At 46.0% G+C, this 14,772-nt stretch overlaps 1 protein-coding gene across 1 annotated transcript in view; it reads right to left on the bottom strand.

Moving 5' to 3' along the window:
- The window catches only part of shank1 (SH3 and multiple ankyrin repeat domains 1), a 99,459-nt gene that overhangs the window by 6,367 nt on the left and 78,320 nt on the right, over window positions 1–14,772 (bottom strand). The window contains 11 exon segments of the mRNA XM_044331472.1: window positions 1,061–2,211; window positions 2,213–4,629; window positions 5,328–5,439; window positions 6,479–6,594; window positions 6,830–6,886; window positions 7,004–7,030; window positions 7,340–7,348; window positions 9,784–9,864; window positions 9,970–10,105; window positions 11,062–11,186; window positions 11,296–11,378. Coding sequence (XP_044187407.1) covers window positions 1,061–2,211; window positions 2,213–4,629; window positions 5,328–5,439; window positions 6,479–6,594; window positions 6,830–6,886; window positions 7,004–7,030; window positions 7,340–7,348; window positions 9,784–9,864; window positions 9,970–10,105; window positions 11,062–11,186; window positions 11,296–11,378 — 4,314 coding nt within the window.

Genomic DNA, 14,772 nt, shown 5'->3' with positions numbered 1-14,772 from the left:
ACATGACATAAACAGACAGCAGGGGTGTCGTGCCCATTCAACATGAGGGAGCACACGCTCCATCAAATATCTGGGATTAGATCAATTTTCACAATAAGTGTTGTAATTAATCTTAATAACATAATATGTTTTTAAAAAGTTTTCCTGTAGGTTTTTATTCATATTTAACTCTGCCTGCTATTCACAGACCCCCCCTCTCTGTTTAGGCTACTTGGTACCTTCCAGCTAGAAAGCGCTACGTAGTGCCGCAGAGCTCGTAGAGCCGTGTCGTCGTGTAGAATTGCTGTGAGGTATCAATAACCAATCTCAGCTCACGCCATAAAACAGTATGACTTGAATGAATTTGTAAATTACTTGGAGCTTCAGAATTTCCCTTTTTAATGTGCCTTTAGCATCAGAGGTTTTAACCATAACCTACAAGTCATTAACATCACTGTTAGCTTATTGTCCTTTGCTGTTATTAGTAGCTAACTTATTGTTTTATCAAAACAAATTTGCAGCGCTGAAATGCGTCCTACAAAACAGGACAAGGACACAAGGAGATTTTCTACAAAAACCTTAATAGTGTCAGTAAAAACAGTAGCTACGTGTTTGTGAACTTTCTTTACATAACTTACGGTGCTGGCTAGCTAACCAGCTAACATTACCCCTGAGTTTAAACTATTTTCGCCAATATTTTCTTGTTCAATATTCCTATTAAATGCAATATAGTGTTAATAAGTGTCATTCAGTTATTGTTCTAGATAGTTACTGATAGGGGCGGTTTGATCATAAACACAGAAGCCAAAGCAGATAATTACTGCTAACAATTTGGTTTGGTGTGAACATTAACATATGCACTGTGAAACTGTGCCCCCTCAAAAATATTTACTGCATGACGCCCCTGCCAGACAGTACGCTGTTTTTCACAGACGGCTTGAACCACAGTTGTGGGAGGTAAATAACTCACAGGTGGAACAATAATGCATTCACACAGATGAAACATGGATAGAATGAATAAAAATGTGGTTCATGCTGTGACACTGAAACACATAAAGCCAAAGTTTTCACTGATGTGTACCTGTGTCTACTCAGTGGTCTCTGGCTGCTCCAGCTGTCCTTGGTTCTTTGCTGCAGTTTGCTGCTCAGCTCATTTATGATGCTGGGCTTCATACTAGATGCGGGAGGGTAAATCTTCTTTCCCTCTAAAAGTGTCCCGAATTGGCCTCCTTCACCGCTCATCTGCCCCTCGCCCCACATAGGCTTCATCTCAGGAGTACGTGGGCGATCAAAATACGGTGAACTTGGACGTCCCAAATTCTGCATGTCCCTCACCCCGTACCCATCGTGGCCACCTTCATCCTCTGCCACACCTTCCTCTGCCTCTTCCTCTTCCTGGTCTTCTCTTCGTCTGTGGGAGTGGTAGGATGCAGGAGCGGTGCTGGTCTGTCTGTGTAGCTCGCTGACGCGACCTCCCTCTCTAAACCTGTTGGATTTTGGGTAGGTGGAGGCTGCTGCTGTGGCATTCTGCATCTCAAAAGTTTGTCCGTCCAGGTAGCTCATGTAAGACTCTAGAAAATCTCCTCCCCTTTCTGATTCCCCTGTCCCACTTCCCCCTACGATCCGTCCACCAACCCCGCCTCCTCCTCTCTCCGCTCGGTCCAGCCTTTCTCCTCGGACAGTAGCTCCACTAAGACCCAGGATGCTGTCCAGGTGGTGGTCGCTGCTGCTGCGGCTGTCCAGTTCTTCGATCCCAGAGTCCACCACCGTCTCCTGGGACTCTCCTTTCTTGGCGGCAGGGGGATGACGGTGGTGCTCTCCCGTCCTGCGACTACTGGTGATGGTGGTGGAGGAAGGTGTATGTGTGGTGTGCGTTCGCTCGTGGTAGAGCTGAGTGGAGGTGCTTGTTGTGGTGGCAGCAGCGGTGGTTGTAGCGGCACAGCTAGTGGTCGTGGCGAGGGAGGCGGTGCCCCTGTGCGGAGCAGAGGTGGCAGCAGTGGAGGAGGGCGCTGGGGGGCCACGGTAGGCCGGGGGCGGTGCGACAGTGTGCGGAGGAGGCGTGGGGGAGGAGCGCCCAGGAGTGTGAGTGTTGTTGTAAAGGTGGTGGGGGTGGGACATAGAGAAGGGTCTGTGGTAGGAGCCGGGAGGGGGCGGCGGTGAGACTGATGGGGGAGGTGGAGGTCCAGCTATCGAGGTGGGTTGCAGGGTAGAGGGTGAGGAGGGAGGAGGGGGGGTTGGGCGACGTCTGGGAGGGGGAGGGAGCGGACTGAGTCAGGTTAGCCACCTCACTGTCGTATGATGTGAGGCTGGAGGCAGTGGAGTCCCCTGCCTGCGGTGAGGGCAGGGGTGTATGAGCAGGAAACCCGCTTGCAAATGGTTCTTTTTGGGGGGGTGGAGGGGGTGGTGGTGGTGGGGGAGGAGGAGGTGGAGGAGGTGGGACCTGCTGTTGGCGGGCGGTCACGCTGTTGGGGAGCATCCCACGTTGTGAGTACCCTGATATTCCCCTGTCAAAGCTGTTAGCAAACTCCAACGGAGGTGGGAGGGGGTCCGCGTAGACAAACTCATCGTCCGCATCAACTGAAGGGGCAGGAGGAGGAAGAACCATCAGGCCAGTCCCAGTGCTCCCAGTAGTGCTTGTTGTCTGCTGAGCACTGGTATGTGGAGGAGAGGGAGGGGTGAGGGACAAGATATAGGCATCAGCTTGACTTTCCATCCTGAGAAAAGAGGGCCTCCGAGGCTGCTGAGACTGGGACGCCTGCTGAGCAGCCTGCTGAGCAGCGCTATCAGCCGCCGCTGCATTGGCAGCAGCCTGCTCTGCCCTCCTCATGTAACCCTCTCTCTCTTTATCCCTCTCTCTTTCCCTCGACAGCTCCCTCTCCCGTTCCCTCGACCTCTCCCGCTCCCTCTCCTTGTAGGTTGGCTGATATGGCTGAGACTGGTAGTGGTGTGTGTGGACTGTTTTGTCCTCAGAAAAGCGAACTCTTAGCCCCTCGCGTGCCCCTCCTCCTTCCCGCTCCCTCTCTCCTCCGCTGCCGTCCTCACCCCACACGCTCCCAACTCCTCTCAGGATTCTGGGCGAGGGCGGGCGGCCAACAGTGGGTGTGGTGGCAGCCAGAGAAGAAGAGGTGACCAGGTAGGAGGAACTGGAGGTCTGGGCGGCGGACGACACCGGCTGAGAGGTAACAGTAGACGAAGGAAACACCACACTCGACATCTGGCGGGTGAAGTGGTGCTCCGTTCCCCGCCTTAACCTGCTGTCATCCCTCAGAGCACGCTCTCTAGCAGCCAGGGCGAGGCCTAGAGGCGATGTGGGGTCAAGAGCCTTTCCTGTTAGAGGGTGAATGAAGGTGGTGGTGGAGGCAGCTGCCTGTTGCCTACCTGCTGCTGTGTACAAGTCAGTAGGCACAGACTTAGGTTGATAGTCTAGAGCAGGTGAGGAATACTCAGGTAAGCCAAAGGCTGGAGGCATACTACGGGTGTGGTGGATAAAGGTGTCCCCAGAGAACATGCCCTCGTCAATAGACTTGGACGGGCGCAGCCGTGTGGATGAACTTTCAGCCTGTGTGCTAAGCTGTGACACCTGAGTCCTTGTTCCCCCTCCTACTCCATCGCTCACTATCCCAAGACCCACTTCGTCCTCAGCAGACATAAACAAGGAGGCACTCTTTCTGCGGGCTTCGTGAAACCTCTCCCTGTCTCTGCGAGCTGCGCCAACGATGGCAGCCCCAAACTGGCTGGTAAAGTCCAGGTTTTCCTGGGCTCTGATAGAAGGCAAGGAGGGAGGCGGCGGTGCTGGGATGGAAGGCGGGGCAGGGGGCTGTGGAGCAGGGGTGGAGGGAGGAGGACCGTGGGGTGTTTTGATTTCGTCCGTCTCCCCTGATGCAGGTGCATCGGCCTCCACGCTGCTGCCCTGACTGCTGCGTCCACTGCTGCTGGTTGAAGGAGCCTTGACGATAATGGTGGGAATCGGGATGGAGCTTTTCTCCACCGAACCTTTGCCACCCAGCGTACCCTGGCCCATGCGCAGGTCCTCTACCTTCGATTGCTTCACCAGGGGGCCCTTACCTCTCCGAGCCCCTCCTTTAGGACCCCCTGCTCCAGCCCCAGCCGCACTGCGGTCTGCTCGCTGGGCTTGACTCTGGGTAGTCTGTTGTTGCTGGGGCATTACAGTGGCAATGCTGGATGGGGGGATGGCGGTGCTGTAGCCTCTTCTAAGACCTGCTGCCTTGGCCCCTCCACCTGCACCTATGCCAGCTCCAACAGGCTCCCCAGTATAAGCAACCTTCCGCGAAGCAGTCCTGCTTTGAGCAGTGTGGGCAGCTGCGTGAGAATACGAGGTGGTGTGGTCCGCCGCTCCACCGCCGGGGCCGGTGCTGGGACCGCCTGCCCTCTCCCTGCCGCCATGGGTGAAGTGCACTGACTGGGAGTAGGGCTGGTAGTGCGCAGAGGTGGATGTGGACTGGGACACGGAGACAGAGGGCTGCTGAGATGACTTAGCTCTCCAACCTAGCGGAGGAGCAGAGGAGAACGGAGGGTCCGGCGGAGCAGTGGTGGGAGGAGGGGGGATGTCGTCTGGGCCGGGAACCGACAGACTGCGGGCAAACTTCATGGTTGGAGGATGCAGGAGCTGCTTCTCCTCCTCAGGCACCCCTGCAGTACAGCAGTCACAAATAAAGAAAAAACAAACAGGGATGAAATAAGGATTTACAGGTGGTACAGATGGTGCAGAGAGACATCAAGAGAGGCTGATGAACAAGGACAGAATAAACGTTTTTTTGTGTAATAAGAGGAAATGGAGCCAGAAAAAGGGGTAATCTTTGAGAGTGTCTGTCAAAATCTGCCCGCCCATCTACCTGCCAGCGAGTCTGTCCTCGATTCTTATGTCTGTTAGTATGTAAGTCAGTTAGTGTTAAATATTTCACAAACAAGTAGCAAGTGGACATGATCACACACCAGCATTTTATTTTGCTGGTCACCGGGGAGCATATAACTATTTCAGAGGGAGAGTTAGCAAAGCCTTACTAAGCAACAAACCAGAAAATAAGCCATTAGAATAAACAAGGAGATTAGTGGCGCTGCTTTATATATAACAAGTAGTAGTAGAGTGAGTGTAAGACAAACAAACATCTTATTGTTACAGCACAGGTAGAGTAAGTTAAACAGGTGAGTGTATAGCACATGATCAGCTACAGAAACAAATAAAAAGTGCGCACATTTTTTTTTTTTGGCCACAGACAAGACATTGTTGGCTACAGACAAACAGGTCAGCACAGCGTAGACCTCCACTGGTCCAGAGGACAGACAGACAGGTGGACGGAGGGGCAGACGGAAAAAACAGACAGCCTCACCGATGGATTTCTGCCGCAGCATACCGTGCTGAGGGGCGTGACCTGAGGTGTACTGGCCGCGGTCATAGCCGAGACCCATCATCCCCATCCCAGACTGATCCCCGTAGTTCTGCTGAAATGGTAAACACACGAGGAGCATGTGAAAGAGAGTAAAACGCACTGCGGTGAGAGCCGTGAGACTCAACATACAATATATACAGTATGTAGGCCCGAGAATAAAAGTAATAAGATAATGTTGATGTCAAAAATATCATTTGATGCAGATTTAAATAAATCAAGGATTAAAGATTAAAAAGTTAGAAACTGGTAGTTGTTCACTTTGTGTAATTTTTTTATACTTTTTAGTGCTTTTAAGATGTTGCTGGAGACATTAGCATCATTTTACAAATCTTTGGACTAAACATTCTGCTCAAATGAATGTGAAAAATGTGTTGTCGTCATGTTGGTCGATGTGTTGTACATAATAGGCCAGTGTATAGTAGGGTTTTGCAGAGAGCCCAGTATTTGTATTTGTATCTGTATTTGTTGAGGTAGTAAAATTATTTGTATTTGTATTCAAATAAAAGTGGAAAGAGGCTTAAAAATCCTGTTTTTGTTTTTATTACACTTATAATTTTAGAACATTAAAAATGAAAATGAAAGTGATGTCCAAATTAAGAAATATGCGTCATGTAGCGGGTGGATGTTACTCCCCTCATTGAGACCTGCTGATAGACGTAACAGCGGAGCAGAGGAGAGACACTGAGATAGCGACTATAACTGACCTGCTCGCTGGTATTTGACATGTTTTGTCTTTTTCTTCCCAAAAACAAATAATTTTAAAAATATCTGTATGAAACAAATATTCGTAAATAACCCACTATTTGTGCTTTGCCGAATAACGTATTTGTATTCGGGCACACCCCTAGTGTACAGGCATGTGTATCCTTTTGGTCTCAGTCAATGGGGATCTCTTACTTTCCATACTTTTTTAAGAAGGAATGATGAGAGAAACTTTAATACTTTGCTGTTAAAACCTGCGGTAGCTTCAAGTTTTTTGCTTTGATATTTTTTAAATTCATATAATTCTCTTACTGCAGCTCAGTCTCATAGTAGTCGAGCACTCTTCACATGTACTGTAAATATACTGTGGGATGTTTCACTACACACACCTCATTGCCATAGAAACTTCGTCCCCTGTCTCTTTTCGGCCCCTGCGCCCGTGTCCCCGGCGCCTCGTTGGTGTTGATTGTCTGCTGAGCTGCTGCAAGAATTTCATCAAGTTTATCTGAGAGAAGAACAGAGGGAGAGAAAGAGACAGACAGAGAGAGAGAAAGAGAGAGAGAGAGAAAGGGACATACGGCAATGAAACAGATAAATGGACAGCAAAAAATATGAAGGAAACAATGTGCGGAGGGAAAGGGGGGGGGGGGGGCTGGGGAGGGACACACTTGATGAAGGTGGATGAAAAAGAGAGGAAAAAGATTCAGGAAACATCCGCTGACAAACATGAGCTTCCTTACTCAAAGCCATCTGATAGACTGTCCTCTTCTTCTCTGTAACTTGTGAGGATTCGAATTCTAAAAAGAAAAAGAGACACAGAATTAGCCCCGGTAAGTGACTGAGCGATGAGTGCCAAGCCATTTTTGGATAGACATAAACACGAGTGCCTTAAGCGAGAGTGTACCAGAGCGTACCTGATTTTTTTTTCCAAGGGGTAGCAGCTGGAAGGAGGACAAAAGGAGACTTAAGTTTTGGCAGGAGTGAAAGTGCGATAGCGTTGTTACAGTGAATACTAATCATATTCCCTGGAGCTTGACAAACTGAGTCATCTCGCCAGGCTTTTCCATCTTCGATGTAAAAGAACGTACATCGCACCCATGCTTTAAGACAGCTGAGGCGTGCATACTTATGTTACGGTAAATATGCTGCACACACACACACAGTACGGTGCTTGGTGTTACTCTCAAACGCTTGACGACACACACACACACACACACACAGAAATAAATTAGTTTGAAGCTGATTCCCACCTCTTTCCACTGTTAAACGGTTAGCATCCCGGTGATGTGAGGACAGAGGAGACAAAGAAAAGAGAAAGTTAGTGGTTAAAACAGTGAACAGTAAAGGGACAAGTCCATAGGGGGAGGAGGAATTAAAGGTGACCCTTTAGTGTTTGCATCCACTGGTGTGAGTAATCTTGTGTGTGTGTCTGCCGTACTCAAGCTGTTGTATTTCACAATATGTAGTTTATCGAGCTTAATCAAACTTTAATGTCTGATGGTTAAACCGAGCATGAAAGGGTTCTGAACTCGTGTTTACTGTATTTCATCCTTCACTCACGTCTACACCTGCGCGAATCCTCTCCAGTCGTGTCAAAACACACGTGTACATCACTGGAAACGAGCGCCGGGGAAAACAATTTGAGCACTTAAAGTGCACTGCAGGGTCATTTCCATTTTAATGTCCTTGTTATCTTGCAGTATGACTTCTAGGTGAACTGGGACACTGCACCAATCACAGGGGTGAGATAGTTTAATAGGCGTCACAGCTAAATGAATTCCAATGCATTAGAATAAGCATATGGCAGCAGCTGACATGGCTTCGTCGCTTTTTTGTACTCCTCTCACCTTGATCCAGACGGAGGCAAAGAGGATCTTAAGTTATAAGGAGTCTGACTACAAATTAAGCAACCGAATCTTAAAACTTCGGGATATATATATATCGATAAATAAACTTTATGTTGTGTCAAACTGACTCCAGGATTTAAAAAGCAGTATGTGTTGTTGCCTTTTTAAACACTTAAATGATACCTTTGATTATCTAGTCTCCACAGTTTCAAACAAGCAATAGTTTTTCCTCAAAATAATGACCACATTTTCTCTAAAAGCCATGACTTCCTGTTGCAAAGAGGTTGTAGCTATTTGCTGCATTTGTGCTGGAAGAAGAACATCGTGTTTTTTTTGGTTATTACATGCTGTGTATGTTTGTTGGAGTAATACTGCATGTATTGAGAGAATACATACAATATCACTGCTTACACACAGTGTTACGGGTTTAGATTATAGAGTTTATAGTGGGCACTGGATAGTGAGGGGCAGTAGGGAGGTGGGTCGGAGGTTCAGGAAACTACCTGCGTTTCAGACTGGTTGGCTCATGCTTTTTGCTGGTCAGGTGAGGTCACACCACAGAGAGAAGGCAGGTGAGGTGAGGAGATGGGGTAGGGGGAGGGGGATGAAGCAAAGGGCTGATTTCTACACTTAGGATAAACTTTAGTCAGATTCTGACATACAGCAGCAGGCCGGGACTCTTTGTAGTTGCTGTTTTTTTGTTTTTGTTTGAGTTGAGCAAGTGTCAGTTATTAAGAGAAAGTACTGAGACCAGCTGAAGAAGCCCTGCAGATTCCTCTCCAGCAGCTACACGTGTCATCAGCTTTCATACATCGTCAATCGTTCACCGTGACAGCTGACGGCAGAGACCGTAAATGTTTGGAAGATATAATCCAATCGCCGCTAAAATACCGGCCGACGTTCTGATCTGCAAATGGGGGCGTTGACCCTCAACATGCACTCTCTCCTCCCACTATTTTTGCCTCAAATAGAGATGGCATAAGCATAGCCACACATAATGCTGTTACCATAGCAACAGACCGGGAACAAAGTTGTTGTAAAAAAATTACTCATCTCAATAATTTCATCCTGGATGTGATTTTCTTCCAAACGAATCAAAGACGTTTTCAATAAAATATATTAACAAACCTTTTTTTTTTTTTGGAAACTTGCTCACCAGACACTTTGCAATGATGCTCGTAGCACCCGGAAACTCTTCTCAGGTGACGCCCATTCCCCTGCAGTGTTACCTTGGCAACAAATACTTGCTGAGTGTCAGCGTGTGTGTGTGTGTGTGTGTGTGTGTGGAGCAGAGGGGCTGGTGGACTGCTGCTCTGTGGGCGCTGGGGGTTAAAGCTGTGGGGTGGGCCAGGGAGCAGTGGGGGGGGGATGTGCAGGGAGGTAAGAGGTAAGAAAAGGCGGGCAAGTGAGAGAGGGATCACAGGGTGGATGGCGACATTTTTTTCTGGGTGGGGTTACCTGTAGTGGGGGTGCTGGAAGTGACAGTGTGGAACCTCTGAAAGAACAGTGAAATGCATTGAGACCGTCATCCACGGCGGCAGCCAATCTTCTTACTTTCCCTCTGGTTTCTATCTCTAAGTAACTACACTATCTCCCTCTCTACTTTCTTGCTGTCTAAATTTAGCCCTAGCTCAAGTCCCCTTCACACTTTCAGCATCTTTGGCAACCCCCAACACTCCGGTTTCACACTGTTTCTATCATTCCTCATCACCTCAATCTATTTCCATCCATATTTTCTTCTCCTCTTCAGCTTTTGTCTACATCTCTAAAGCAGTCTGTTTTTTTTTCATTCTTTTTAATCCCCCTCTTTGCAACCCCCCAAAACTTTATCTAAGCCTGTTTCTTACCCATCTCCTCCAGCTCTGAAGTCATGGATTTGGATCGTAGAGCGATAGCCGGAGTGCTCAGCCTCTTACTCTGCTGGGGGACTGCAGGAGGGAAGGGAACAGAAAAAAAAACACAGAAGTGGTCAAGTTAACAGCCACCACCAGCATCCACTAGCAGAACCACTCTAAGGTGCAGCAGACCCTTACTTTTCTTTCTGGAACCCTCCTCCATGTCAGGGTTGCGGGTTACCATGACAACCTTGACCATGAGACTGTTGCCGCCTTGCCGGATCATGTTGACGACCTGCCGGTGACCGACCTTCACCACGTTCTGACCGTTGACCTGCGACGGAGACGGAGACGGGCGGAGAGAGAGAGTCAAACACAGTTACTGAGCTTAACAAGAGCTCGTTGTCAGCTGGAGGAAACCGTATTCACGTTCTCTCATCTAACATTTATGTCAATAAAGCTGATGAAAGTGGAAACTGACAGGCACACTTGTAGTTCAAGGTCTCCATTAATATCAAGACACTTCATGAAATAACAGCTTCACTACTTTGTTTAGCTTTTACAGGCTGCTATCAGTGTTTCTGTCTTTGACTCCATCGATGCTGTTTATTACTCTTACTATGTATATTTATTCTATTATTAACATTTATATTCTTATAAATATTTTTCACATTGCTGTTATGTCTTTGACTATAGACTATAGACAGCTCACTGTATTCATTTTATTCTTTTTATCAAATTTATCTTTTAATTCATTCCCTTGTGTTCTTATTGCTGCTGTTTTCGGACAGTTGCCACACAAAATGACAATAAAGTGTTTTATATCTTATGTCATCAGTGTGTTCCTGTGACTTGTGTGTTTAAATCCTGCCTGCAAACCTAATTTATTTTGAAATAATAAATAAAGTCGAAGGCTTTTTTTGTGATCTGCAAATTTTGACCACCTGAAGAATAAATTCAAAACCCTCTGCTAACAAGTCTACCGTATGTTTTAAATCCTGCGTGTTTGCTAGTTAGCATCTCAAGAACACAACAGCTCAGCGAAATTCATTAGAAAGTGAAGCCATGGGCGACTGAACAAAATATTTATTTCTGCTGCAGGAAGTTGTAAAATAAAGCATTTTGAATTTGAAAAATGTTCATGGGAATGGAGATTTCTATAAACATTTAGAGGACTGAACACCTTTGCGTTTTTTGACTGCTTTCTAGTTTTGTATACCTTCAGAAACCCTGATAGGAAATCTGTCAGCGCTTTCATTTCAGTCATGAGGTGGTAAATCATGTCAGTACCTCTATCAGGAAATCCCCCATCCTGAGACCGGCTCTCCACGCCACTCCTCCCTCGTCCACTGACTCCAGGTACTGCAGGGCAGGGAAGGCCGGGGTGGGAGTAAACTCCTCAATGGGAGTCTGAGCTGGAGACACCATGAAAATATATATGACAGGAGAGGATGCATTAGCATTGCACCTGATACAGTACTATGCATAAAACCAGAAGCTAAAAATCAAGTATGACTTCCTTACCTTTGGCCCCTCTCAGCACAAAGCCGAAACCCTCGCTGTCTTTCTTCTGCAGAAGCACTGTCTTCTCCTTGATTATATAGTCACTAGCAGAGAGGAGACAGAGAGAGAGAAGAGAAGGTTAGAAATGACAGAAAACAGAAATGAAAGACAGAAGGCGAATGCCATGTACAGTACATCTCTGCCTTCACCCCAGAATGAACCTTAAACAACGGGAGTCATGTTTTAAAATGCATAAATCACAACATTTACCCTGCCTGTGTTACCTTTCCCTTCCCCTGCTGTCTGATTCCCATTTCCTGTGTCCCCCTCTGATGACATTACCATCAATACTACACAGAAGCTCATCCAGTGTGTTGGTTTGATGTCTGTTAATAAAATCCGATGTAGGACAGAACATACAAACTATCATCCACCTCCGATACCACGACAACCTTACAGTTTGTTTGATATATATGTTTACCGTAGAGCTGATCTATATAAGAGTGGTATATGTAAAAACTGTTGAATCATCTGTTTTTTTATAACTTGACGGGGGAGGGGGAGCATTATAACCTTCGGCGTGGGAAATGTGCTGACTGTCCGGCAGTAAAGATTAGAAGGCCTTGGGATGTCTTGACATATGGTTGTCTGACAAGAATTTGTTGTTTGAAGAAGAGACAAGACAAGTTAGAGCCATAAACGAACCTCTTTATGACCTTGTTTCCATCACTTTATTCCTATATCAGGACTGAATAGTATCTTACACAGCGGCTGGTGAGGAAGACTATTCCCTGTCACCGAATAAATACATTCATCTCATCCTGACATCAGTATGTCTATTATTTTACTGACATTTTAAGTATATTTATAACCCTTATGTTTTGTTTTATTATTATTATTACACATATTACACATCTTGGTAAGCGAGAGCACACAAGAGAGAGAGAAGGGAGAGCATAAAAACTAAACCAAAGAACTTGATTTGTTCTGTATTTCCTTATTAAAATACAGGCAGACTCTCACCAACACTAACATTTTGATTTTTATGATTTGCTGAACGCTGAAAGGTTGTGCGACAGACTGTTTACTGATGACCTACTTTAATTACAAATCAGTATGTTGTTGTCGGGGGCATGATATGACAGGGAGTGATGAGGAAAAAATGCAGCACAGACTGCGCCAAGTTCAAGGTCATTACTGCAAAAAATAAGATTAAAAAAAAAAAGAAGCCTATGATGTGATAATTATTGTTCGGCTTTTGTTGCTGAATCATATCATCGCTTTACGGCTCAGTTGCAAATGTTGTTTGAAGATATATAAAAATACTTTGTGTCTGAAAAGATTATGAAAATGCAAATGTTTTCATTCAAGTTTCCACATCACACTTGTGTAAGTTGCATTCTGGACAACGATTGGCTCCAAACTGGTTGTGATGTCACAAATCCTGCTGATTTAAGGTGAGCTCAGAGAAACTTTCCACCTTCATCAGATGGATGTGAAAAACAAAACTCTGCACATACATCCCGATCCCAAACAAGAAGCAAAACACATTTTTGAATTTAAAATAGTGCAGCTTTAATTTAAAAACACTGCTCTCTGTCTTCAAAATTCCCAGTCATTCAATTTTAATTTATGCCACATCCCCTACATTACATGGTGACTGAAAACAGTGTTTTGCAATGCTTCACTTTGCTATGTGTTTTTGACAGCGAGCCCAGAGCCGGTTTCTACCAGAACCTCAAGAAAGAAGAAGAGATGCTATATACAGTATGATGCTCGTTGCCTCAGCAACAGCTAGAACTGGACGCAGGGAAAAGTTGCTCGGGCAGGTCCGCACCAGAGCCAAGCCGTGTAATGGTAAACTATTAGTCACTGACAGAAGAAAACAGGCGCTGCATGCTCACAGGTGGAGCCTGTACAGTAGAGTATAGTTTGTGCTCTTGTCCTGTGGCACAAACAGATGGGAAATATGTGACTGTGTGATGCAAGTAAGGCAAGACAAGATTTAACGGCGATGCTTAAAGTCCCAGTGAAATGAAAAATACATTTTCTCAGTTTTAATCCTGTGTCCCTGTGTTCATTTATCTCTTCTTATATGCAAAATACATGTCAAAAAATTAGTATCAGAGTATTTTTTTTTTTTTTACATCAAATCCTTGATCTCCTCTTCCTGTAAAATGGTTTCAAATGTTTGATGACTCATCCTGCACTCAGGGGTGTTTACAAAAGTTCATCCAATCAAATGAGAGTTTAGGCGAGTAGCTAGCCATGCCGGTCATATAAAACCTCACCTCGACGTTTGTGGGTCGTAGTAGCTAACAGAGAAATATGAAGAGAGATAGAGGAGATGTGTGTTTGGATGTCAGTGTGCAAAAACAATGTGGCCGAGGTCTAATTCATCCATCTCTCCCTCGTCCTCCTCCTGATCTAACAACGGGTGAGGAGGTGTGTGTGGAGCCAAGTTACCTCTACTTCCTCCTAGCGATGACATCAGATTGTTCGCACATTCCCACAAACATGCTAAGGTTGTTCCACGGGTTGTTCATGTTGTCATCTCGCATATTTCAGATCAGATTCGGGTTTGAAAATGTTCGGGTGTATATGAGAAGTTTAATATTAGGTATAAATGAATAAAAGAAGTGAAATCCTGCTACTACTGTTTGTTTACGTTGCCTCCTGAGCCGCTGGAAATCGGCTGAAGGGCAGCTTCCGGACGCTGACCAATCAGAACAGAGCGGGCTCATCGGGAGGTGGGCCTTAAAGCGACACAGACACTAAAACAGCCTGTTTCAGACAGAGGCTGAACCGAGGGGCTGCATAAAGAGCCAGTATTAGATCATGCAAAGATATTCCAGCCCCAGAATTAAATATAGACCTGTAGATACACACGATACGTCCCCCTTTTAAATTCACACATTTTGACCAAGCAAAATAAAGCCGCTCCAGTCTGTGAAATGATTGAGAGGGAGTTAAAAATTTAAATTTAAAAAACTGTCTACATTAATAGGCTTTTGCTTTCCTACTAAAATGAGAGATTAGACATGTCAGACACTCGGACGCTCTATCAACAACGCCGCCTCTACGGGCCTCTACGGGCTGCAGGCTTCTAGGGTATCAGGGACTCTTGTGTTGTTATGAATGGGAAGGCCATCCAAACAGCCATTCAGTCAGTCGGTGAGTCAGAGAGGTATATATACCGTGTCAGCTGTAACATACTGTAACCACATGCTGATAATCCCATCGTGCACCAAAATAGTCCCAGCCCACTCCATCTGTTCATCCCTCTCTATTTCTCTCTTCACTGGTTTTTCTTCTTCTTACATTTTTCCATCCTGACGGCCCCACCTACTCCATACCTCTCTCTCTATATTGGTTTTTCTTCTCCTGCTCTCCAAACTCCAAACTATACTTCTCATTCTTCCTAATCACATTTTCCCTCCCATCATCTTTTTCACTCAGACTATTGAGTTCAATGACGCTCTCCACAGGCTGTGAAAG

Source organism: Thunnus albacares, chromosome 17 (assembly GCF_914725855.1).
Source record: "Thunnus albacares chromosome 17, fThuAlb1.1, whole genome shotgun sequence".
NCBI classification, from domain to species: Eukaryota; Metazoa; Chordata; class Actinopteri; order Scombriformes; family Scombridae; genus Thunnus; species Thunnus albacares.
The sequence above is the reverse complement of the archived record's forward strand: the minus strand, read 5'-3'. Positions and strand labels throughout refer to the sequence as shown.